Source organism: Cebidichthys violaceus, unplaced genomic scaffold (assembly GCF_023349555.1).
Source record: "Cebidichthys violaceus isolate CVI_PGR_0920_01 unplaced genomic scaffold, fCebVio1.0.p SCAF_5, whole genome shotgun sequence".
Classification (NCBI taxonomy): Eukaryota; Metazoa; Chordata; class Actinopteri; order Perciformes; family Stichaeidae; genus Cebidichthys; species Cebidichthys violaceus.
Window position 1 is genome coordinate 5383563 of NW_027176705.1, and position 24687 is coordinate 5408249.

At 40.3% G+C, this 24687-nt stretch overlaps 1 protein-coding gene across 1 annotated transcript in view; it reads right to left on the reverse strand.

The window, feature by feature from the left end:
* Positions 1 to 19377, reverse strand: part of spata17 (spermatogenesis associated 17) — a 36622-nt gene extending 17245 nt beyond the window's left edge. Inside the window, exons 1-7 of the mRNA XM_068730963.1 lie at positions 19310 to 19377; positions 18561 to 18650; positions 17283 to 17364; positions 15757 to 15807; positions 12593 to 12696; positions 6243 to 6366; positions 2770 to 3012 (exon numbers count right to left, since the gene is read on the reverse strand). Of these exons, the coding sequence (XP_068587064.1) occupies positions 2770 to 3012; positions 6243 to 6366; positions 12593 to 12696; positions 15757 to 15807; positions 17283 to 17364; positions 18561 to 18650; positions 19310 to 19377 (762 nt within the window). The remainder of the gene's footprint in view (positions 1 to 2769; positions 3013 to 6242; positions 6367 to 12592; positions 12697 to 15756; positions 15808 to 17282; positions 17365 to 18560; positions 18651 to 19309) is intronic.
* Between the last annotated feature and the right edge of the window lie 5310 nt (positions 19378 to 24687).

Consider the following 24687-nt stretch of genomic DNA (forward strand, 5'->3'; position numbering starts at 1 on the left):
TAAAACCAGAGGCCAATCCTCTTCATCTCTCCTCCTGTGACACAGCGACCATGAGAGAATCAGAGAAGGAGGGAGAAAAAGGTGTCAAAGTGAAGAAAATGCAATCATGCAAGAGAAAGAGGAAACCAGGAGACCAAGAATACCGGAGTAAAAGTGGGGGACACAGAGCGGGGAGAGGAGCTACAAAGAGTGAGCAAGATGGCGAAAAGAGTGGAAAACATGCACTCAGCTGCACATCTACTGTATTAGCTTTGGAGACACTCTTAGTTTAATCAAGCTTTATCTTCCCCTACTTCAAGTTATAATATGATTTACACATGCATTCCTTTCATTTACAATGGCTTTGGGATTTGTTTCATGTGCCCAAGCAACACCATCACAGCATTGAAGTCTTAGAAAAAAACACCTTAATAAAATTAAAGTAAAGACAATTTCACTAAGACTGACATCTAACTTTGTGATCAATGTGGGAAACCAATTATATTGGCCAAATAAAAAGCTATAAGACTATAAAATGAAAAAGGGAAAACAAAAAAATGTTACGCCTTAAGTACATCAACATATGATAGCAATGTAGAAATACATCACTTGCTACAACACTATATCTTTGTACGTGAAGTACATAACAAAGATATATACATCAGACTGTGATTCCACAGACAACGCCTCAAACAGGTTAAAGCATGCATTGTTGCTTTTGGTCTTTTCTGGGGATTTCTTAATAATAAATGAAAAAGATAAAGAAATGTAATCATTATCTTTAATTTCATCTTAAACTGCTTGGAATGCAGGTGCAATAAATATAGGTCCTGTTTTCTCTCTCCTAACTTCCATACAAATCTTTGCGGACCAAATCTTACAAGGAGTCAGTTAAACTTTAAACAGCTGTCTGTCAATTCTATTCCTTGTACATCTTCTTGACATTGTGGCTCCTACCCTGGAGCGATGGGTTTCTGATGTCTATTGAAAATTGCAAAGACAAAGAAATGTTGTTTTTAGTAACACGTGTTTGGACAGTTCCCTTTCTAACCTCACTTCCCCCCTTACATCGCCTTGAGACTTCATGATGCTCTTCTACTAAAGACATTGAATACACTTGCTGTGTTACAGAAATGCAATTTTCCAATTTCAGCTCTTAATGGTGTTTATTTATTCTAGTTATGATGATAGAGTGGAAAAAGACTGTTTCCACGATTGATTAGTGATTTAAGTGTGAAATGCTGGCAATTTTCAGTTACAGATACTAAACAAATGGGAAAACGTGTATGTGTCTGGTTAAGAAGAATAACAAAGTGCAACCTCTAAACATGATCTACTGTGTTACTTGTGGAAGTGTATATGCTCTTTTGTGATAGTGATGTTAAACTTTGTGCCGTGCAGATTAACTTAAATGTTGTTGCTTTGTTTGAGGTGACCTTCAGTTGTTGTTTGGTGTTAAAAAAAGAGGGAGGCTGACAGAGGAGAGATAGAGGGAGGGACGGGGACCCTGTCCTTGCTCCTATCGCCACGGGATCGGTGGCCTGGCCTGACCACTTCCACAGCCAGCACCTCAACCTTATCCATCACCACTAGATAGTTATCACACCAGGGATGGAGGGGGTGTGGGCTGTAGGGGTGAGTGCAAAATAAAGAAAGGTGGACTTCCTGCACTAATCACACACTCAAAACAGAGGAAAACAGGAAGGCAGAGACAGAGGAAGACAGACATCTCTAAATATAGATGTATAATGTATTCTTCTCCATGTCAGCACCAAGAGACCTTCCTGACATCGTTAATGAACTCACCCTAACTACAGCCAGCTGGAGACATGTCTGAGTGTGTGTGTGTGAGTGTGTGTAGTGCAGCTAATAAAACGCCTCATTTCTGCTCACTTATGTTTTACATTGCTAGAAACTAATAATAGGGAAACCGCTTTGCCATAAAGAGCTACAGAGCGTAAATAACACAAATGGTGAAATGGCTCCTCATCAAATAATCAACAAACACACACGTGCATGCACACAATCACAAAAGTACATAGACACATGTGCAAAACAGTCACAAAATCCACAGCTGGACTCTGGTACATTGTAGATTAATTCTCAAGAAAGAAAACTACAACATACACATGTTGCTGTGTCTTCTAAATATGTAAGAAGGCATGATGTTTAGCCATATTAACTTGATAACCTCATGGCATATCAAGACTGTGTTCTTGAGAGTTTCCTTTTGAAGTTGTTGATGCAGCATTAATCAGGTAACAAGAAGATACAAAATGGCATTAAAGTACATTTACAAATAAATCTGTGTGTGCCTGCCACAGCACAGATCTTACTGGTTGGAAAATCCACATTGAATTGATGAGGAACACAAATGAGACTTGGATACAGACCCACACACTGTAGTACACAAACTTTTGATAGTAACATGTAGCCACCCAGTCAGAAATATAGTTCTCACTGAATTACAGACACTAAACGGCTCTGTGCAGTAGCCCCCAAGAGAGCTGTCTGCCAAGTTTTAATGATGTCATTCTTCTTTAAAAGGAGTTTTAAAGTATCTCTGCTTTCATCAAGAGCCATCTTAATTGAGACAAGAAGAGGATGTTGGCGGTCTTTAATAATTAGTAATTTATAATAATTACTCTCTTTCACCTCTTGTGCATGCTCTATTGCTTTTTTTCCCTTATTCTTTCCCCTTATAGTCTCTTATATTCTCATATTGTTGAGCTCTGTTTCTCTGCCTCCACCTGTTCATGTATGTCAGGGTTCCAGCTTGTACCATCTCACCTGCTGTTTCTTGATGGCAATGGGGGGCAGAATAGGCCTGGAGGAACAGTAGGTTCCAGTGGTTTCGATCCATGGGGATCGAAGAGTCCCAGGGAAACTTGGGGCTGTTGGGCCAAGCATACCCAAGGGACAAGCCCCGCCCCTGTGGGGCAGCCTGGTGGGGGCCTGGTACTTGACCTGCCTCAGCAGTAGTTCCATCTCATGGGGGGCTGGCCTAAATGGAGAGTTGAAGACCCCGGGGCACTGAGGAAAGAAAGAGAGAGAGAGAGAGAGAGAGAGAGAGAGAGAGAGAGAGAGAGAGAAAGAGCGAGAGAGAGAGAGAGAGAGAGAGAGAGAGAGAGAGAGAGAGAGAGAGAGAGACATTTGGTCACTGACTATTCGCTAAGATGTGTTTCTGACTCTGGCTATGAGCATATTACTCTTTCTAACTGCTCCTACTATATTTTTAAACCTTAGTGTAGTGTAACTGAAAATATCAATGAAAAGATAAAGACATGCAACAGGGGTCCCCACCCTGATTAAGACCAAGGACATTGCAGTTGTATTATTATTAGTTGCATAATACTTTCAGGCACCAGGATGTTCTCCTGGGTGATTTACTCCCCAAACACTGTAATGTATTAAAATCCATTTGGAGTTTGAGAAAATCTAGACATCATTTTGTATATCAGGGGGACCATCAAATAATAGAACGGCCTCCTCCTGGGACAGCTTAAAATGAAACCAACAACTGTTAGTCATTTAAACTATAACAGCCAATATTCTGAGTTAATTTGAAACATCAGTTCTGTTAAAAACTTTTTCATCAAAGTTCCGCCTTTAAATGCCCTTCATATTATCCATATTAACCTAAACTTTACGAAATTCCTCATTCTGTGTCCCTGCTAACAACAGTTAGATATGCACTGCCGCAAATGCATACAACATAGCTCTTGGCCAACCAAATGCTTTTGCCAGGTTAAATATTTGGCCAGAGCAGTTCAGTGCTGCTCTTGACACAGATACATAGATAACAACAAATTACTACAGAGACAGCCTTGCTGCATCTGTGTCAACTGTGGCATTATATACAAGACTTGAATCTAGCGGTTCACAAGAACAACACACGCACAAATACACACTTGTACACATGTACAAAACTTTGCCTCCCCTGTTCTGAAGTGGGTAGAGATTTGCCACAGACGGCCTCAGTAATAATTATTCAAATCACAGTGATCCTTTTGCCTGAGTGTTAATTACCAGACCAAAGCTTTGAGTTGGAGGACTCTGTATCTACTCTATATGCTAATAACACCGCTTGCTATTTAGGCCACTCTAAAAGACTGGGACAACGAAGAGAGAGGAGAGAGAAAGGGCATAAGTGGGAATTGGCTCCTACTATATCGACCCAAACCTCACTCTTTTTAAAATAACATATTAACAGACTGGTTAATTAGTAAACGTTTCATTATCACACCATGAGTACTTTTGATTGTAAATGTCAAGTGTTTCAGAATGAAGAGAGATAAATGAATTAAACTCTGCGGACCCTTATTTCTTCAACTATTGGTTGTAGACACAACTGGATAACAGCAGATTTCTACCTGATTTACTCAATCATACATTTTAATGTAAAATGGCATATTGTCCTTGAAAGACTATATTTTGGGTGCTGTATATTTGTGCCTTGCCACTCCGTGCCTCCAGAGAACCACTGAAGCTTTCACCAACTCCATGTGCTGGTACTGTATTCCTTCTACAAATGTATACTTGTTCCTTTTCATTCACACTATTCTTTCAGAGTTACAAATAAAGGTCCTAACATTTAAAAATGTCAAATAAGAAAACATTTGATTTAAATCAAGCATATCAAAGTGTGCTGACTGACTACAATGGACCCTCAAAGTTGTTCATACAATAGATCACTCAGCAACATCTGAAGAAAGTCAAAACCCTCATTATCAGGATTTTCTGTGTATTTAATGACATTTCTTTAGTGTTCAGTATCAGTGTAAGACATACATTAGGGATCAGTGTACACACCTAACTAAAACAGGAAGGGACAGAAGTCAGAAGACACACAAACATATACACAAACATAATTCTTGCCACTCTTGAAGATACACACACACACACACACACACACACACACACACACACACACACACACACACACACACACACACACACACACACACACACACACACACACCAAAAGTACCAACCTAGCTACGGGAAGAGCAATGATGTTGACCCCAGGAACACACCATCTCTGTCTCTGTCATGGGGACTTGGGGCCTTTTGGTAAGCTGTGTGTGTGAGTACGTGTGTGAGCGTGTGTGTGTATATGTGTGTGGGCTGGGGTCCGAGAAGTGAGGAAGGATGAACTGTGTAGGAGAGCCATCTATTCACTACTGACAAGGTCAGAGCTACGACGGGAAAGAGTCCCCCGCCATATGCAGAGAGAGAGAGAGAGAGAGAGAGAGAGAGAGAGAGAGAGAGAGAGAGAGAGAGAGACAGACAAATGGACAGAGGGCAGGGAAGAGCACGCAAACTTTACTTCTTGCTTTCTTTCCTTATTGATTATTCATAAAATACATGTTATTGTTATATATAAATTATAAAAACAATATACACAAACAGAGTTTGGAGAGTCAAACATGATCTGACAAAAACTCTACTCCACTCCAGCATGCACCAACTTCATAATACAAATGTTTGGAAGTTGTGTCCATGTTAGAGCCTTAGGTGAACATGGGATACCTGCAGGAAGCAGGTAGTAAGCCCGATGATGCTGGTTGAACAGGCATGAAGGAGAGAGAGAGAGAGCGCAATAGAGAGAGAGAGAGAGAGAGAGAGAGAGAGAGAGAGAGACAGAGAGAGATAGGAGTAGTGGAGCTGAATCAACAGTGACCAGTGTGCTTTGTCTTCATTATGATCCCAGTAGGGAGTCACAGAGATGCGTGGATGCCACACACACATGCACACCTGTGCCAGGGGATGCACTAAAATACTCCACTCAGCACATCAGAAGAGCCATGAGGACACATACTTACTCATACACATACACACCTCGACTCCACACATGCCACCCGTGTTACAAAAAAGGAAGGAAAGACAGAAGCCTCTTCCTTTTCTTTCCCTACAGCCTCTTTCTGGAAGAGCCCCCTGTCTGTAACACTTATCCCATTGTCCATGTGAGTCTCTGCATCTTTAGCTGTGCATGTGCATTTTTGTGTATGGGTATGTGTGTGTGTGCTTCTTAGTACAAAGTTTCTAGGCAGTCGGTTGTCTGTAACTTGTATTCTTTTCAACAGACACAAAGACACAAGATAACGAAACTTTTGCTTGTAGTAGATGGGTAAATGGATTAATGCTAAAGCTATTTGAGTCTCTCTCTCAATTCAATTATAACTGCAGTTAAGAAGGAATTACACTTTAAGATTGGTCACATATTGTACTGTGAGATTGTGTTTGTTGTCCTGTCGACCAACCTGCTTGGTACTGATGAGGTGGTGTAACCGGTGAGCTTGGTAGACCTTGGCTGTCTGCTCTTTCACCATCTCCAGACAGTCTCTCTCTCTCTTCTGGAGATCCTCAAGTTCATCCAGCTCCATCCTACAGGGCACACACACCATTCCCAAATAATATTGCAATTCAAATTCTAAACTTCCAGTTAACTCATTTAAATGATGTGGTATTTGACGGGGCCGCACAGTCAAACATGAATACAATAAATATGCATTGTACAATAGATAAAAAGAAGTATAAATACGTTTACTCATCATTTTACACTGACATCTTTAATATAATTCTGTGGCTTTATAAGTGGCCAAATCAATCTAAATCATACAAGAGCAATTAATCATACTCACTCACTCATATGAATGTTTGCTAAATCACAACGACTGACTGGATACTGAACCTAGATCTTATTATAACTCGATATTACTTACTATGAAAATGATATGTTTTGATGATAGTTGTCTTTTTACGTTATACTTTATCTGGAGATGCAGCTGACCTAACTTCTTAACACTATACACATAAAAAAAGACTTTAGATGCCATGCAAGTATATCTGTGCAAGTATTAGTGTGTATTTGGAACACAGTCTTGTGTCATAAAGCTAACAGTTTCCCTGTAGTGTCCTTCAGATGGATAAACAACTGCCTGATGATAAGAGAGAGACTGGGACAGACATGGAAAGACAGAGGAGCTATGAGAGAAAAACAGGAGAATGAGACAGCTTGGAAGGAAAACAGCAAGAGGCTATAAGTGGGAGGATGATGGATATATTTCATCACCGCAGCCAGGACAGGTCTGTCTGTGACATCTGTTAAGCGAAGCTGGCTAAATGGGATGCATTAAAAGCCCATACACAGCAATTTCATTTCGCAATCACACAGCCTTATTGTTACAAGGGGGTAATAACTTAAAACGGGAATTGGAAACAATTACTAAAGCACACATGCCATGGCAATGTACAAAATACACACTAGGACACACAGCTAAGAGTAAAACTAATTCCACGAGAACAATACCAATGAGAGTATCCTTCTCTCTTTTCTTTTTTTTCTCTCCTTCTTCTCGACAGTTTCTTTCTCTGCCCAACTTCTATTTTCAATTACAAGCCTCCACAGAGGAATCAGAATATTCATAGTGTGTCTGTAATGTGAGGTTAACACATTCCGCGGCTACTGACATTTAAAAAGAAATCACAACACCGTTCCCATTGCCTTTGCATTCTCATTCCTTCCTCAGCACCGGATTAAATTACAAAATAAATGAAATATGCAGAGCACTGTGTGTGTGTGTGTTGTGTGTGTGTGTGTGTGTGTGTGTGTGTGTGTGTGTGTGTGTGTGTGTGTGTGTGTGGCGGGAATAAGAGCAAGTCTAAATGTGTCTGTGCGTGTCTATGCAATATTAAGCACAGTAATTTAAGACCGTGTGTATAGATGTGTGGCTGTATGTCTATATGTGCTTTGGTGTGTGTATAGTAAATATAGAGATTGCTTGGCCTCGATTTATCCACGTGGCTAACAGGGATATTACATATTAATGTAAAATATAAAGTTATGGTTTCGTGTGAGACGGTCTGGCTCACAAACCAATTGGTGTATGTGTATGTTTATAGTATGTGTGTGTATTCCTGGTCCTTCGTTCATTAATACCGCCTTAAAAACAGACAGGCAATGTTTTCGGGGGTCAGGACCTGTTCTCGTATGTATGTGTGTGTCTGAGCTGAGTGTTTAAGTGTGACTGTATCTGTGTGTGTGTGTGTGTGTGTGTGTGTGTGTGTGTGTGTGTGTGTGTGTGTGTGTGTGTGTGTTTGTCTGTGTGTATGTGTGTGTCAGACTGAATGGGTGACCTTTGCTTCCCTGCCCCCAGCCCCAGTGTTATTAATTGCTGTGTAGTGGACAAAAGCCAAACAGATTTGTAACGGCTGAAGGCACCTCGATCTGTGTCGACCCAACCAGCCGCCACAACATACAACCCTCATTAGCCTTGTTCGGCACGCAGGACGTGCACTGAGTGTGTGTGTGTGTGTGTGTGTGTGTGTGTGTGTGTGTGTGTGTGTGTGTGTGTGTGTGTGTGTGTGTGTGTGTGTGTGAGAGAGAGAGAGACTGTATGTGTGTGTATTTGAGTGAAAGAATGAAGGATAAAAGAAAAAACAGTGTGGTAAACCACTGGCTTGTAATTATGTTATATGTATTGATGTGTTGTTGTTACATGTGGTTTATCAATCTACGCTGATGGTAGGAATCAACTTAGTCAATATAACTCAACTTTACATAAAATCTTACTTTTAGTATTTTGGTATCTACTCAGAGTATATACTGTGAGACCTTAACACTTTAGGCTAGAACTTCTCATTAAATATTTTACTAACCATCAATTATTTACTGAGAATACAGACGTGTTCAGACTATATTGATTTAAATGCTGATAAAGTTATGATTGCACCTCCCTTGAGTGAGAAGGTACAAATGTGTGAATACATTTGTAAATATTAACCCCAGCATTGACGTGTTTCCTCACAGTACAGTCATATTTAGTTTACAGCTCAAAAAGTATGTTTAAGTGTGTATGGCCAGTAAGAACAGGAGGAGTGATTATAGCAAGCAAAACCTGTTTCAATATATGGACTCATTGTACATACTGATAATTGTTTTAAGATAAACTTGTAAACCTATCATGGAAAAGATATTTTAAGTTAATAAGAGATAGGAGTATTACCATAAATGTGATCTAATTAAACTATCATGTCAGTACATTATACTAATACAATGTCATTGTGCTATGAAATAGTCATTTGATATATGGATTAAAGTTTAAGTTAGTTTGCACATTATGGCATTATTATATAATTGCATATACTCCATTATAATGATTATTGGATGGTTATAATGTGCTTAGCATGCCATACAATGTAGTACGAGCACTGACTCCAGATTACTTTTGATGGCTGCTGAACTATTGGACAAGGTAATCAAACATTCTTAAACTACTTTCAAATAATTGAAACTCAAACTGACATTTTCACCCTGGACTGTTAACTTATTTAAATGGCTAATATAGTACAGCTAAATGTCTCACTTCTTCCTCAATAATTTACTACCTGGTTCACAATGGGGCTTCAAGGGCTGAGTGGATATCAGAGAGTTAAGCATTTTGGGAAAGCAGGCCACACCTTTGGTCGTCCAGGCCAGCACCAGAGCAGCTAATTGGCCAGTTTCTACATATTTAATGGAGGCTTGACCTGATTGGCTGTTTAATTGCTCCAATTAAATGATTCAATAGCTGGCAAGGAGCATGTAATCAGCAAGTCAATTTAGACAGTGACCAGCTCAATGTATTGAGCCTTCAGCACCCTCATAACACAGTGAATCACTGAAGTGATTGATTAACTAATTTACTAAAGTAGTAAAAATGATGTCACAAAAATGTATGCTAGCAAACAAGTCAGCAATGAAATTATCTCCAATCAATATTCCAATTATTCAAAAATAAAAATTTACAATTTCATAAAATGTGTATACTTTTCTGCATTGTTTTACTCTCCAAAGTAATTTCCTGAAAAAGGCAGGGAGAGCAGAGCACCCAGATTATACACACACACACACACACACACACACACACACACACACACACACACACACACAATATACAAATCCAATCAAACTGAAGGAAGGAACTTGTTTCCACAAAAACTGGATCAGAAAGAAAGAGCAGCAAAAGAAAGACAGACGCACAGAAGCAGAGAGTGATCGCAGGGCAGGCGTGCCGGCAGGCCCGCACTCTCTCCTCCACATTGGTTCTCCTTTCATGAATGTCCTTGAGAGGGACACAAGAGAGGGAGGAACGAAGAAGGCTAAAGTAAAGAGACAGGGGAAAAGTACAGAGAGGAAGAGAGACAGCATAGCAAAAAAAAAACTAGTGCTGCTCAGCCTAGCAACAGCAAGTCCATAAATTCTCCCTTGTTCTCTTTAGGATAAGTAAAAAGATTTAGCCATGTCGTTGCAACATCACAGGGATAATTATTTATCTGATTATGGCAGTAATAATTACCCAGCTGTTTATTGCAGATAGAGGAATAATTCATGCAGTCAACAGGCCGTGTTGGTGGCGGCAGCGATGACACCAGCACATTTAGTAAATATGCAAAGCATGCCTGCTCCGCTTCCCTAATTGCCCCAATCGTCCCACTGCATGCCCTTATTAAAGCCTAGGAACTTTAAGTGTCTCCCTGACAAAGTGATAAATTGTTGGGGTATCAAGGCAAACTATGGCAGAGTGGGGACTGCACCGGGGTCCTGACTTCATTAAGCTATGCAGAAGGAAAGGAAGGATGAATGAGGATGGACACTGAAGCACGGTGAACCGGTGGAAGAGAGGGAGAGAAAGATATAGAGCAAAAGAGATTGAGAGAGAGAAGGAAGAGAAGAGAGGGACGGAGGTGGAGTGAGGACAGGGGATAGAAGAGGGTTTTGTGAGTACCATTTATTAGCTGGATGCTGTACCTAATGAAATGACACAGATGGTTTTGTGCGGTGGAGATCTGTCATGAGAGAGAAAGAGGGACTGAAACAGAGTCAAAGAGAAGAGAGAGAGAGAGAGAGAGAGAGAGAGAGAGAGAGAGAGAGAGAGGTTCGGCAGTCTATGTATTACTCCTATATCATTACCATGCGCAGCCGATCAGCCCGCACTAAATGGGGACCATTAGTCCAACTTTGAATAATTTATGCAGCGGTTTGGACAGACAGACAGACTTACAAGAGGGAGGGAGCATGCTGGTGGATTAAAAAGCGGACTTTTGCGGGGTGAGTGATCAGGCAGCTTGCGATCCGAGGGCTCAGCGGCTAACACAGAAAGGATATTTTAAATAAACGCCGGCACGGCGTTAATTGATCGTGACCCCGGCAGCACTAAATAAACATGTGATTAACTTGAGAGAAAGTGACCTTAACACCCCAAACCACTGTGGAGGAGGGGCTGTGTGTGTGTGTGTGTGTGTGTGTGTGTGTGTGTGTGGAGACTGGGGATGTCACACAGCCAATAATTAAACAGTAAGACCAAACCAAAAGTGAAATGACATCACATCTCGTGCTCCTTGAATTCTCTTTTTTACAGTTATTTAATTATATAATCTTAAAATATACCACATAAGAAGGTGATGAGATTTGAAAGATGGGAATGTTATCTATGACTTCTGTAAATGCTCATTCTAAGTACTCAACTAAACAATAGCAGTATATGCTATATATATTTATATAGTGGCTAGGACTGTTTCCTGCAAGACATAGAGATTTTACAGGTATAGTGTAAAAACACTTGACAGAGGTGTGTGTGTTTGTGTGTGTCTGTCTTTGTGTGATATAACACTAAAGTGGCAACGCTCTTAATGAACTTTAACAGCCTAGTTCCCCCTACCTCTAAGAGGGGCAATGAGTGTGGAGGAAAGGTTGAACGCTGGTGGGGACGTGAGGGGGAAAGTCAGTGATCCAAGAAGCACTTTAACAAATTTACATTTAATTTTAGCAGAAGCCTAAAGATATTTTCCGGTAAAATATATTAGCAGCATTAAAAATGTGACTATTAGCTAAACGTGATGTTTTTTTTTTTGTCAAAAATAAAAGATGGCGTATCTCTAGCAGTAAGCCCCGGAGCACAGGATGTTTTATTAATGCACGAGCTGCGGTTCAAATCAGAGGCTAATTTTTAATTTCTTCACATCGTTCACTTCTCTCTCTATTAGCCCTGAGCGCTTTAGAGGACTTCTCTCTCTCGCTCTTCTTTCCTATCTATCCTCTTTGTGTCTTTCATTTTTCTCTTTTCCTTTCCTCTTCCCCTGTCATGAGGTAACAACTATGCAAGTATCTCTCTCTGTGTGTGTCTCTCTCACACACACACACACACACACACACACACACACACACACACACACACACAATCTCTATCTCACACATTTTAAGGTTAGAGGTACACAAGAACACCTTTTAACTGACTTTTACACTAATCAAATCAATTCCTCTTGACTGACGTGTACCAGCTGACTCACTTCCAGGTCCTGTCTTGGTCCCTGGGCAAAAATGTTTTACCACAACATATGAAGGGTAAATGGTACAAAAACACAGCAGCAACACAGAGAATGAGACAGATGAGAGAAGCGGGAAAAGACAGGAGAAGTGTCGTAATGTATTTAACAATTTCCTTTCAAAATTGTACAACACCTTTACAAAAAGGTGCATTTGCACTTGTCGTATTGTGCAGTGTGCATTTAATGTTTGATATCAAACTATATTTGAGCCTCATTGACAACACAATTTTATTTATTTCTTTACCTGACAAGTTCATTTTTCCTGGAAAGTCCTTCCAGATAACTCTTGCGTGCGTAGAAGTTATGAACAAACTTCCTTACAAAGAATCCTCTCCATCTCCGCTGGATCTGTGAGGGATTAAAGCACAACAGAGGCATTCTTCAGGGGTCTCATTTATAAAACAGTGATAGGATCCCCACTAAATGTTTGCATACGTTCAAAGGAGGAAATGCACATACGCCAAACCATATTCAGATTTACAAAACCTTTTGCTAGTGGAATCCGAAATCAACCTGTAAATGCATAGAAATAGTAAATGGGTTTCTGTAGTATCTATCGTGCCACATAACACATCACGAGTGTCTTCGGAGCATTTATGCTTACAGCAGGCAGACTGATTGCTTCCACAATGATCGCAACAATCAGTGGTATCCACCACTCTGTATATCTTCTTTTTTTTTTTAAAAGGAAAATTTGAAAGGTGAACACTGAATGAAAACTAAGATCGTACTTGGTGATAAATGCACATTATTAGAAAATTATTGAAAACTAATGACACTCTGTTCCGCAGTTTTTTGACACTATTTGACGTTATCTTATCGATGATGATCCACAGCTGACCACGAGTGTCGGTAGTTCCTTCCCTCTCTTCTGCGCTGAGGAGAGCAGACAGCGCTGATGAAATATTAAGTGAAATTTGATTTGAGGTTTGAGTTGGTTTATATCTTTTATAATTGATGATTGATTGAATGTGCTTACAGTTATGTACACTAGTACAAGCACACATATCACTGCTGCTTTGACTGTTAATGATAAAGAAAATATATAAGTGCAAAGTACCGTGTGGTATGAAATTAAATGAAATGTTTAATTTCTACAGTCTGGCTTCAATTCACCACATCAACATCTGCGTCGCCAATTTCCCCGTGTCTCCAAAATGTTCGTACGCATGGGTCAGAGTTTCCGTATGAGTCAAGTTTGTTTTTATAGATCACAACTTTTGCGTGGAAATAATTTGTAAGCGTCAAGGTAAGGCATGGTAAAGTATGGCATGTTTCGTCATAGCTAAGTTACTATTTTTTTAAGGTCTTCATTTTTCAGATTTCTTTCCTCTTCCAACAGACAATGTTATGTGTCTTATCATTATATGTGATATCTAAATACATTCTTGCTAATGATTCTTCTCATTCTCTTTTTAAACCATGTTTAACCATGCATGCAGGTTTTTTTTCCTCTGCAGTGATGGAGGGACAATCTGAGGGAGGACAGACAGCTGTCACAGCTCCATATGTTTAACTGTATCCGTCCACATTGATTGGGGAGGCTGCAGATTAGCTCCCACACACACACACACACACACACACACCAGTGGACCGTTTTAAAGCAAGGGGGCGGATGTCCTTCAAACTAATTAGGAGATTAAAACAATGGCAGGTAAAAGAGTAATCACACTATGAGAAGAGGGAAGAGGAGAGAAGAGGTGGAGTGGAGGATGGGGGAAAACAACAAAGAGCAAAATGAGAATTAGCATTGATCTGCCAGTCAATAGATAATTTTAAATAAAGTAATTGCCGCCTCCCGAGTTCTTGCTGACCTTTGTTGACTAGTGAAATCGATGCTGTTGAATCTAATACAAATCCGAGGTGCGGCATGTAAACACTGGTTTCTATTACGGCCCTAATACATTATCCTCTGTTAGCTACCATGCCGTGATAAAGACAACAGAACGGGAGAGAGAAAAAGAGAAGAATCAAAATTGATTCAAAGGAAGTGTCACAAGGGGATTTTGAGATGATTGTTTCTCCCTTAGTGTCTCCCTTTTCCTCCTTCCCTCTTTCTCTTAGACATTGAATATTTATTTGGTAACGATGGTCTGTGAGTAGAGATGTCCTTCACTCATGGCATACTTGGTAGTAAAAACTTATTCTTTCATCTTTGAACAGGTGGCATCATAATAAAGGACAGGTTCAGGCTTCCCATTTTATTATTTAAAACTATTTTAACCCTCTGAAGTACTAAGTTGCACATTACTCATGGCATATCTTTTGGAGTACACAGGGACCAAGTGTTCCAATACCGACATGTATGTATTTTGTGGTGGGAGAAAATTGGAGCACCCCCACAAAACCCAGACAGATTCACACCATGTAATGCACACTCTGCACAGAAAGGCTTCATTTGGCCCTTAAGGGGTTCAAACCCAGTACCTTCTTGAATTGCTAACCACTGAGCCACTTTTCTGCCCTATTCATTCATATTTCATTTCCCATTAAAATTCCCATTGCTTCCTTTAGGAAACTGTGGTTATTTTATATGTAATAAAGACCTCCTCTCTAACTTCAGAAGCTTCTGCTCTGCTCTACATTGTGACATCGCCCCTAACCTTTCGCCCCATGACCTGAAACAGCTGGGTCAAACACTACCTCTGGATCTATGTCTCTCCTATTATGTGGCATTTATTGAAACGTCAGTTTTATTTGTTTGGGTTTCTATTAAGCGTAAAACTCAAAGCCCTCAATTTCCAGGCTTTTCCACCAGTATGAAAATACTGCAACCCGTTTCTGCCCATCTGGACGGTAACACACCCTCTTTGATAAACACTAGTTCATTTTTTGTTGGCCTATAAAAGCCTTTAATGGTTTAGCCAGAATGAAACTGTTAGCCAAAAGAGTTGACTATATGGAATTGTAAAAATATAAGGTTTCTGTGCAATATCCGTGTGTAAAAGTGCCAAAGCATCAGTCACAGCCACAGCACTACAATTTATGAGTTGAACAGTAAGACCTGCTGAGGAGGAGAAAAAAGGAAAAAATAAAAATAATGTTGCTCAAACTAAGATACAACCAATGGTGTCAGTGAACGGACCAACTAAAGCCTAATGTGTTGAGACATAAAAAAATAATTTTAAAATAATGTAATCTGAATTTTATCTGTGTATTAAACCTCATTCTAATAGGCCTAAATGATGTATAAAACTAAATTGTACAGTAATGTCACGTTAAAAAGTAAGAAAAAAAAGACTGCATGGAGGATTAAAGAAGTTTTATGATGAACAACTGTTGCAATGAAGTAGTGTGATGAAGTGCATACAGGCCTCCCATTCACAGCACACACAAAGAAACAGAGTGCCCCCCCCCCCCCCCCACGACACTCCATTTGCTAAAACAAGACACTGTGGTGATATTTACCCTGACCACCATCTCCTCGTAGAAATTCATCTTCATGATAAAATATGCCGCCTGTGAACACAAAGGAAAAGATGGCGTTACATCTTGTCTCCCAGCCCTCTGATCTGTCCACAGCAGGCGTCAAAGATAAAGAGCTCTTTATACATAATACATTGCACAGAAGCAGCACAGATAGGGCCACTGTGGAGGGGAGGGAGGAGGGAAGGGGGCAGAAAAGGAGAGAAGGAAAGCAAGAGAGACAGGAGTAAAAAGAGGAGAAGTTGGGGGGGATGTAGAGAGAGAAAGAGAGGGAGGGAGAGAAAGTGGTTAGCGGGACTTTGTATCAAGGGGAGGACAGTATTCTCTTAATACACCAACGCAGACAAGGGCCAAGAAAATCTATGGTAGTCAAGCAGCGAGCTAATGGAGATGTATGACGGCCAAACGCTCTCCTCTGGATTTCATAATCAATGACAGCGCTGCCAGAAGTGACAAACAAAAAGGCCGGAGAATATTCAGCGGCGCACTCAACGAGGCGTCGCGCACCAAACGTGTCGGCCCGACCACTGGGGGCACATTTCAGGAGCAAACTGGAGAGTCGGCCATAAAAGGGATTCATATCTCGACACGTCTTTTTTTTTTTAATGACAGGGAAGAAAGGGAGGAGAGGAAGGGGAAGGAAGACAAAGACTTGAAAGGAGGTTGTAAATTCAGCTTGATGTTTTGAGATGAGGCTTTGTGCACGTCACATCACACATGATAAGGTCCGCAAGAGTGAGAGAGGAAGAAGACAGACAGACAGGGGGGGAGGGAGAGAGAGAGAGAGAGAGAGAGAGAGAGAGAGAGAGAGAGAGAGAGAGAGAGAGAGAGAGAGAGGAAGAATAGAATCTCTAATGGCTAATTCAAAATAGTGCAGTGTGGCAATTTTGAGTGATTCAAATTAGCGCTCGTCTGTTTCCAAATGAGACTAAACAGCCTCTTTTTAGCCCATATGTGTGTTGTGACACATCCTTCATCGTTTATTTCAACACCCCTCAAACCCCCCCCCCCCCTTTCCATTTCTTGAACGCCTCCCAAACGGCGGCTGGCAGTTATGCTTTAGCAAACAGTCAATTTACAGGCATGATAAATAGCTTGTTGTGATACGTTTACAAAACTCAATCCAGGGGAAAATTATACGTGAGAGAGCTGGGTATTGGATCCGGTATCAACAATCTGTTCAATTAAGAAGCAGTTGGAGGCAATATGTTGAAAATGGGGCCTTGTTTTACTAAAAGCACACACATACACACACAAACTCCTCTACTCGTTCCTTCTCTCTCTTCCTCTCCATGGCTTTTTCTATATACATCCCAGGAGCTGCGATATAGATGGAATTCCTTATCATATTGCATCATATTTCCTAAGTGCTAATTTCCCAATGTGTAATGAGTGAATTATATTTCTTAAGGTCAGACGCAGAGACTTAGGAATATAGCAATTGAATTCTAATGCATGCTATCATAACATAATCAATATATCTATAGCCATTCCAGGCACTGGCTTACCTTCACCATTTGTCTGAAACGTGCCCTTGCTGTGAAGCCCCGCCATATCTTCTGTATAATGATTGCCTTCTTGTGCAGATGGCTGTAAAAAAAAGTCAATTTAGGGAGATGATTGGACATGTATAGTTTAGTAGTTGAAATGAAGGAAACACTGAAAAAAAGTTATTCAGATGCACATGGAAGGGAAATTAAATTCTGGATTTTCTTTGTTTGATCTGTGCTCAGAAATGACATATTTGAGACCAAAAAACAATCTTTTAAATATAGAAATATAATAGAGCTGTAACAAAAATATACTAAAAGCTGAAAGAGTTCCATTGCTGTATATAATGTAATTTGATTAATGAAATCACAAATTTCCCCTAAATGGCTACTGATATAGTAAACCCAAAGCTAACTCTAGTTTAAAAGTAGATATTTTTTCCTCCTGAAATACAATAAAGAAAAGACTGCTTTTGTTTTCTGCATACAAATGTTAGGTTGTAAAATTACTTAAATTAAAAGGTCAGGGCAACATTGCGCTTACAAACAAAAAGACACACACACACACACACACACACACACACACACACACACACAGAACATTTGTGATCCTCCAGGCTTTTCGATCATGTCCGATGGGCCTTTCACCCCCTTTAGTCGGCAGCACACATTTGTATTCATCTTCAAACATACTCTAAATGCAAGTCCACTGCGATTCTCTGCCTCCAACGAGGCCATCAATTTCCAAAAGGCCATTCATATGCCCAGAAAATCAATGCTTATAGTGGGGATAGCACAACCTCAGAGTTGCACTTAGGCAGCTAAAATTGTTGCTAATTATCCACTTAACGCATTGATCAATTAACTAAAGTAATCTGAATTAACCTACTGTCTGGAAGTTTGTCTGCTGACCCTGCAGAATGGTGCTGGGGTCACTGAATAAGAACAAGCACAGACATAGGGACATTCATTTCTCTGCCAGTGAAAGGGCCACAGAGAGCAAGTGACATTTATTCCTCCGGGCCATTTGCAAGGCTCTAGAAGTGGGATAATTATGAGAGTGAGCTAGTATCAGGGGTTCCCTTCAAATTAACTCTTAAGAGTCCTGCCTGAATGTTTTTCAACCCTGAGGGGGGGAAAGCAAACCTTAAATTGGTATATCAAATATTAAGGCTTGTATTATTTTTGCCTATGGCATATGAAGGAGTATAGGCCTACCAGAAATATCTGATTTGCAGATTCAAACTGTAAACCAGATATTCATTCACCACACATAGGTTGTTGTACACATCATACCTGAGGTAAGCCTGCACCTTGCAGGCTCTGAACCAGCTCTGGATCTGGGTGGCGGCCTGGTTTTCCCTTTGTCTGTTCTCTTCAGCTTGCCTATAGGCACACAGTCACATAATAATATTGTTCTGTAGCTATATTATCTTACATCATATCTGTATATTAACGCCCTTTAATATGCCATACAAGACACTGTACTTGCAAGTTACTTAGCCAGACTTTGCCGTGGCCCTCTTTGCTCTGCAAGTTTGGGTGGTAGACACTCCGATCTCCGTGGTCAACTCAGCAGACACTTACATTTTAGTGCGCCTATATGCTGAAATTCACGGTAAACGCATTCAAACGGCACAGATCGGGAGCGAGCGATGGACTTTGCAAAGTTAGCGGAAAGATTAACGTGAGGCAACATCTGGTTTTCAAAGTAAGATGACAACTAAGTGGGAAAGATTAACGTGAAACACCATCCGGTTTCCAAAATAAGATGTCAAATAAGCGTATAGTGCTCTGCATGTGCTTCGTTATGGCCCCACTGCCGATGATGCCATTCACAATATAATTATCAAACCCAAATTATTGGCTAAAGTGGCGTCTTTGCTAAAACATGACAGAAATGTTTGTTGTTTCCGATTTTGTAACAAGCAACGTTTGCTAGTTGGGAATTATCGGTCATAGCGTTAAATATATGATAGCTAACGCTTAACCGAGTACAAACGTCACACGCTAGCTAGCACTACTCATATAAATATGAAACAAACCTATTTCTGCAGAAGTATTCCTTTTTGAACTCCTCAACTTCAGTTTGTATTTTCAGCAGCTCCGCCATGTTTTCACAGGCTATAGTTTACTTGTTGTCTTGACAACACAGCAGGTTGGAGATGCGTTCAAAGCAAAAGAAAAGAGTAGGAATTTTCTCCTGAACACAAAATTAATAATGGTTACTTCACTGACCCTGTCGTAAAAAAGACACTTTGAAGACACTTTTGAAAGTATCTGCCGTGAGAGCTGTGAGAGCTGACGTGCATAAACCAACAAACTTGGTTTGTTCGACCTTGTTTTTAATACTTAACCAATGTTTTAGTTTGTACATCCTCCTGGAACGCAGACTAATATTTACAGTGACTAACATATTTTTATCCATTTTCATGCGATTAAAAAAATATATTAACAGATATTCCTGTGGGGGGAGATGGGGGGGGGCGTTTAAAAAAACCCTGCTCTGTGAATGGAGATTGTGGATCTGAGCATTGATTTGCCAGCTGCTTTACTTCTTCTATCCATCCATTTCCCTCTTTTCCTGACATTATCACCCTTCATCATACAGTTATCAGTTCATTTCACCCTAGTCTTCCTTCCTTATTCTCCTCCTCGTCACTCCTTCATTCCTCTTCAGACATATTCACCTGTCAAAATGATCACCTCAGCAGGGTTTGTGTGTGTCCTTGTGTGTGCACTTGTGTATCTGTGCAAGGAAAGACATCTGTCTGGCCAATGGTCAGAGGAAAAGACTGTCTGTATTATAAATTACTCCTTAGAGACAGGTACGACAAATGGTAAAAGTGAATGAACGTGTGTGTATCTGTCTCCATGCTCTTTCATACCGGCATTCCTGCCTCTCTATGAGCCAGGCAGTGGGCTTGTTTAAGTCTCTGTTTTCTCTGTCTTTCTCACAGGCCAATTTGCTGTCTGAGGGCCACCACTGCGAAGAGCAGTAGGCAGATGTCCTAGGTAGAGTTATAGCTGGAGGGGCGAACCCATGGTGGCTTAGCCCATCCATCGTGGGGCGGCAGGAGGGCGTCCACCCTGGTAATTACCGGAGAAATGTTGTTGTGACAAGATGGTATGAACAGTGTATGTGAGTGTGAGAGACAGAGATTTTTAGGGAAGTGTTGTTTTTGACAAGACTGTAAGGACAGCTGGAAGCCATTCGTCCTGCCACAACACTGATTAGGTGTCACCAGGAGCGTATCTGTGAGAGAACGACACAAAAAGGCAAGAGAGAGCACTTCATAAAAAGACATCGTGTTTACACACTGTCTAATGACCCACTTCTCGACCCAGTCAGACCATCATCCTCTCCACGTCCCTCCACTCTTGTATTACACTCTTCCATCAAGTTCCTCCCCTTTTGTCTCTATTCTTCTTTACGTTTACCTGCTCCCTCCACTTTCCTGCTTCCTTTATTTTCTTTCCCAATCCGCTCTCCCTTCTCAATCAAAACCTTTTTGTTGCACAGAGAGGCAATAATTCCTTACCCAGGATTACCCATAGATACCCACTCTCTCGCTCTCTTTCTCTCTCGCTCCATCTCTCCATACGGGGCATGTCATTTAACATGCCTCCAGTCACCTCTCACAGTCAGGAAGCTCATCCAACCAGTCATTCTCCATGCCCATTGTTCCTAAATGAGGGCCATATGCGCTGCGGCCAGCTCTGGTCATAAAGACACACACACACACGCCAGGGGTGATACCAGTGTCTATGGGAGAATGTGTGTGTATGTGAGAATGTCACACATTGCTCTGCACAGCGCGTGTGTATGAATCATTATTGTGTGTGACAGTATATGAGTGATTATATGTGAGTTTCTGTGTATGTGGGCCTGTCTGTGTGTGTGTGTTGGTGTGTGTGTGTGTCTGTCTGTGCGTGTGTGTTACAGCCACAGTGGGGTGCGGCGGATGGAATATGTGTTTCTCGGCAGGACCAGTTCGGCCATTATTATTAAACATCTGTCCGCAGCACATTAATTCCCCCACTCTGACGCATCCCTCTCTGCCCAGGGATCACTTAATTGAAATCCATAATGACTCTTTCTTCCCTTCTCTCCCACACTGAGCAAAGTGAAGCTGGGAAATATATTTTTTAGTCAAAAAAATAAGTTTCTATCAGCTATTATAATTTTTTTTTTGCCACCACTTTTAAGGTAACACGCAATACCTTGATTTTGTGTAAAACAAGAAATGATGGTGACTGTATTTCCTAAAATATTTCACAAATAAACCAAGTTAATGTGTTGAAATGTGTGGGTGTTGTTGGTATATTAGTCCCTATACAGTTTAGGATATTAAATAAAATATAACAAAACAAAGCAAAGAATTGTGATTAATTTCATAGTTGACTAAAGATAACATTTTCTTTGAGAATCAATTAGATTATTCCAAGCACAAACTAACATGTTCAGCTCAGATGGATGATTGTAAGTTACTTTTGTCCAGCGTGGCACAGAGGATCAGCCAACAAGGCTAATGCGAGGGCATGGCTGCCTGCTTTGCAAACTGTATTTTATCATCTTTAAACTTTATTTTATTTTGCGCTAGTGGCACCTGGTGCAACATTAATTAATGTTCTGCTCCACAATATCCCAAATCAAGAAGGATCCAAACATTGAAAGGGCTGTGTGTGCCTGCCTTTTATCTTTAAATCTTCTCACATCCACTGGCTCTTAGTTTAAACCAATCTGGCCCCAGCGCCCCCACCGGCGGGGGCGACACATGCATCCAAAAATGAATCAACTCATAACGTGCACTCATCAGTAACGAATATAATGATGCCGCATACCTGCTCAAACTGCAGCTCCTGCGCTACAAAGTCATCACAGCTGTTTGTATACACTCCAAACACAACATATGACAAAGCTACGTATAACACCAAGTTTCGCAGTTTTACTTACAAAACAAAGCCATCATCATAATCCGCATAATCGATCACATCATAAACCAGCTCCTTACTTTGAGATGTTCTGCAGCAAAAAAAAAATGAATCCGTTCATGTTTACTATCGATCTGCGCAGCTCATCCGTCTCTGTGTGGATTCAAAGCTGGCGCTGCCGTCGTGTGCCTCGTGTGCCTGCTAGCGGAAGGGGCGGGGTTATACTTCTCAGCAAATCGGATTTGAGAAACTTGACACTCGGGTAGTTTTTTTATTTTGATTGGCTAACGGATTCTGTCATTCAAAGTCACATTAGGTTGTTTCAACAGAGCAGGTTGTGACGTGTCTATGGAACGTTCATTGGGTCAAATCGGCCCTTCACACAGGCTGTAAGGCACTGAAAGAAAAAAAAAACTGGAATTCAGACAATAAAATCCCATGGATGACAAACATTAACAGTCTCAGAGAGGATCCAGGCTCTCAAAATGATGCCAAACTGCTGCATATGAATAGATTGAAAACTATTAGTGATAAAAGAAGTGAAATATATAATTATATAGTATATCAAATTACAATGAAACAGCTGGAACAAAATTACATTTTGGTTGAAATCGTTTGACCTCTCCGTACTAGATCAAGATGTACTAGATAAAGCTTCACTTTATCAAAGTAAAAATTTGTTTAGAGACCCTCAACATATAGTTCTATGATCTGGGAGAGCTGGAAAGCTTGGATCTACATGATTTCTAATAAAGAAAAATCCTGAAATTACTTTTTTTTCCAGTCGAAAATTTGAATTTTCAATTTGTGCTGTGTGCCATCTTAATCTACTCTTAACCAGTAACATATATACTGATATTTACACATATCAACTCATCTCACAAGTGTTAGGGTTATTTTAATACCAAAAGTATTAAAATAGCCCTTACAGTTGCAACGCTACACTCATTATCGTATGGGTATGCTATTTTCGAGCTGAGGGCCTAAAAATCGGTCTAGGGTCCAAAAGGTGTCGAAACAGTATGTCAGTTTAGTGCCACTTCAACTTTCTATCCCAAAACCTACATTTTTAACTTTTACTGCGGCTGTGGATAGTTCTGTCATTATGTTAATTTTATGTTCATTAATGAATACAAAAAAAATACTTTTTCTGTTCCGTGTTCTCTCTTGATTCACATATTCTCAAAAGGACAGTTTTTAGGAAGGACACAGTGAGATACCCAAAGCCCAAAGTTAACTCCAGTTAAAAGCAACATATGTGAATCATTAGATAGAATAGGGTAAGAATAATGTTCATTTTAAACTTTAAGACAAGGTCGAATACAAAAGAGTAGCACAATGTTTGGTTCTCCAAAATAAGTTTAGTGTTTCATAAGCTGATGCTGTTTTTATCAAAGTGTTATAGAATCTTCTTGATAGGATGATTCATAGTCTTTTTTAGTTTTCACCTTAGGCATTATTTTCCGGTTCCATTAAAATTCCACATCGCACGCACAGAGCTAACTCCAAAAAGTGATTAAAACACTTCCAGTTTGAGCTGATGTCATCTGTGTTACACTAAATTGTTGTTGAAAATATAGAGGAGGCCCTCAAACCAGAAGCTCACCTATAGGCCTAAAAAAGGCCAGACGCTGGCCTGGTCTTCTGAGAAAAACTATGCAAATTGCTCCTTAATATTTTCTACCTGGGGCTGCTGTTACTTTTTACAGTGGCAATGCTTTTAAACCAATTTGAAGCCATCTCTTTTTCCCCTCTCCATCTCATCCCCCTCCCACCTTTCCTCATTCCCCATCCTAATATCCTACTAATGGATAAAAACTATGATTGTGCCGGTAGAGGAGAAATATCATACCTTTATTAGCTCACCTATACCCACACAGAGAGAGAGAGAGAGAGAGAGAGAGAGAGAGGGAGAGAGAGAGTAAGTAATGAATTGAGCATTGTGTAAAATAGTTTAATGCAGGGGTGGTTCATCATTATTTGTGGCGGATTTTGTGCAGACAGGGGTGATCCATTAGTATGGTCGTTTCCATCTGTGTATGCAAGTCTCAGTGTGTGTATGCGTGTGTATCTGTGTGTGTGTGTGTTTGTCCCACCCAGAAGGACATTCGCTGCTGCCGGCCCCACTGTCACAATGAGAGATTCATCACCACACACACACATACTCACACACACACACACACACACACACACACACACACACACTGGCTACAGTACACATGTGGCATTATTGTTCCATCATTACTCATCTCATTCTTCTTTTTAACAATTTGTCATTTTCCTAGATTCATATGGCAGAATGTTCACTGTGTGGATGGTCAAGGCGAGAATTACAAACATTAGACTGGATTTAAAAAAATCTAATTGTAGTAATATCAAATTACAAATCATTATTAAATGACATATTTACATTCCGATACTTTACGGTAGTTGTGTTGAGTAAGAAAATTATTTAATTATTTTGTTGAATTCTTCAAATCTTGTGTAA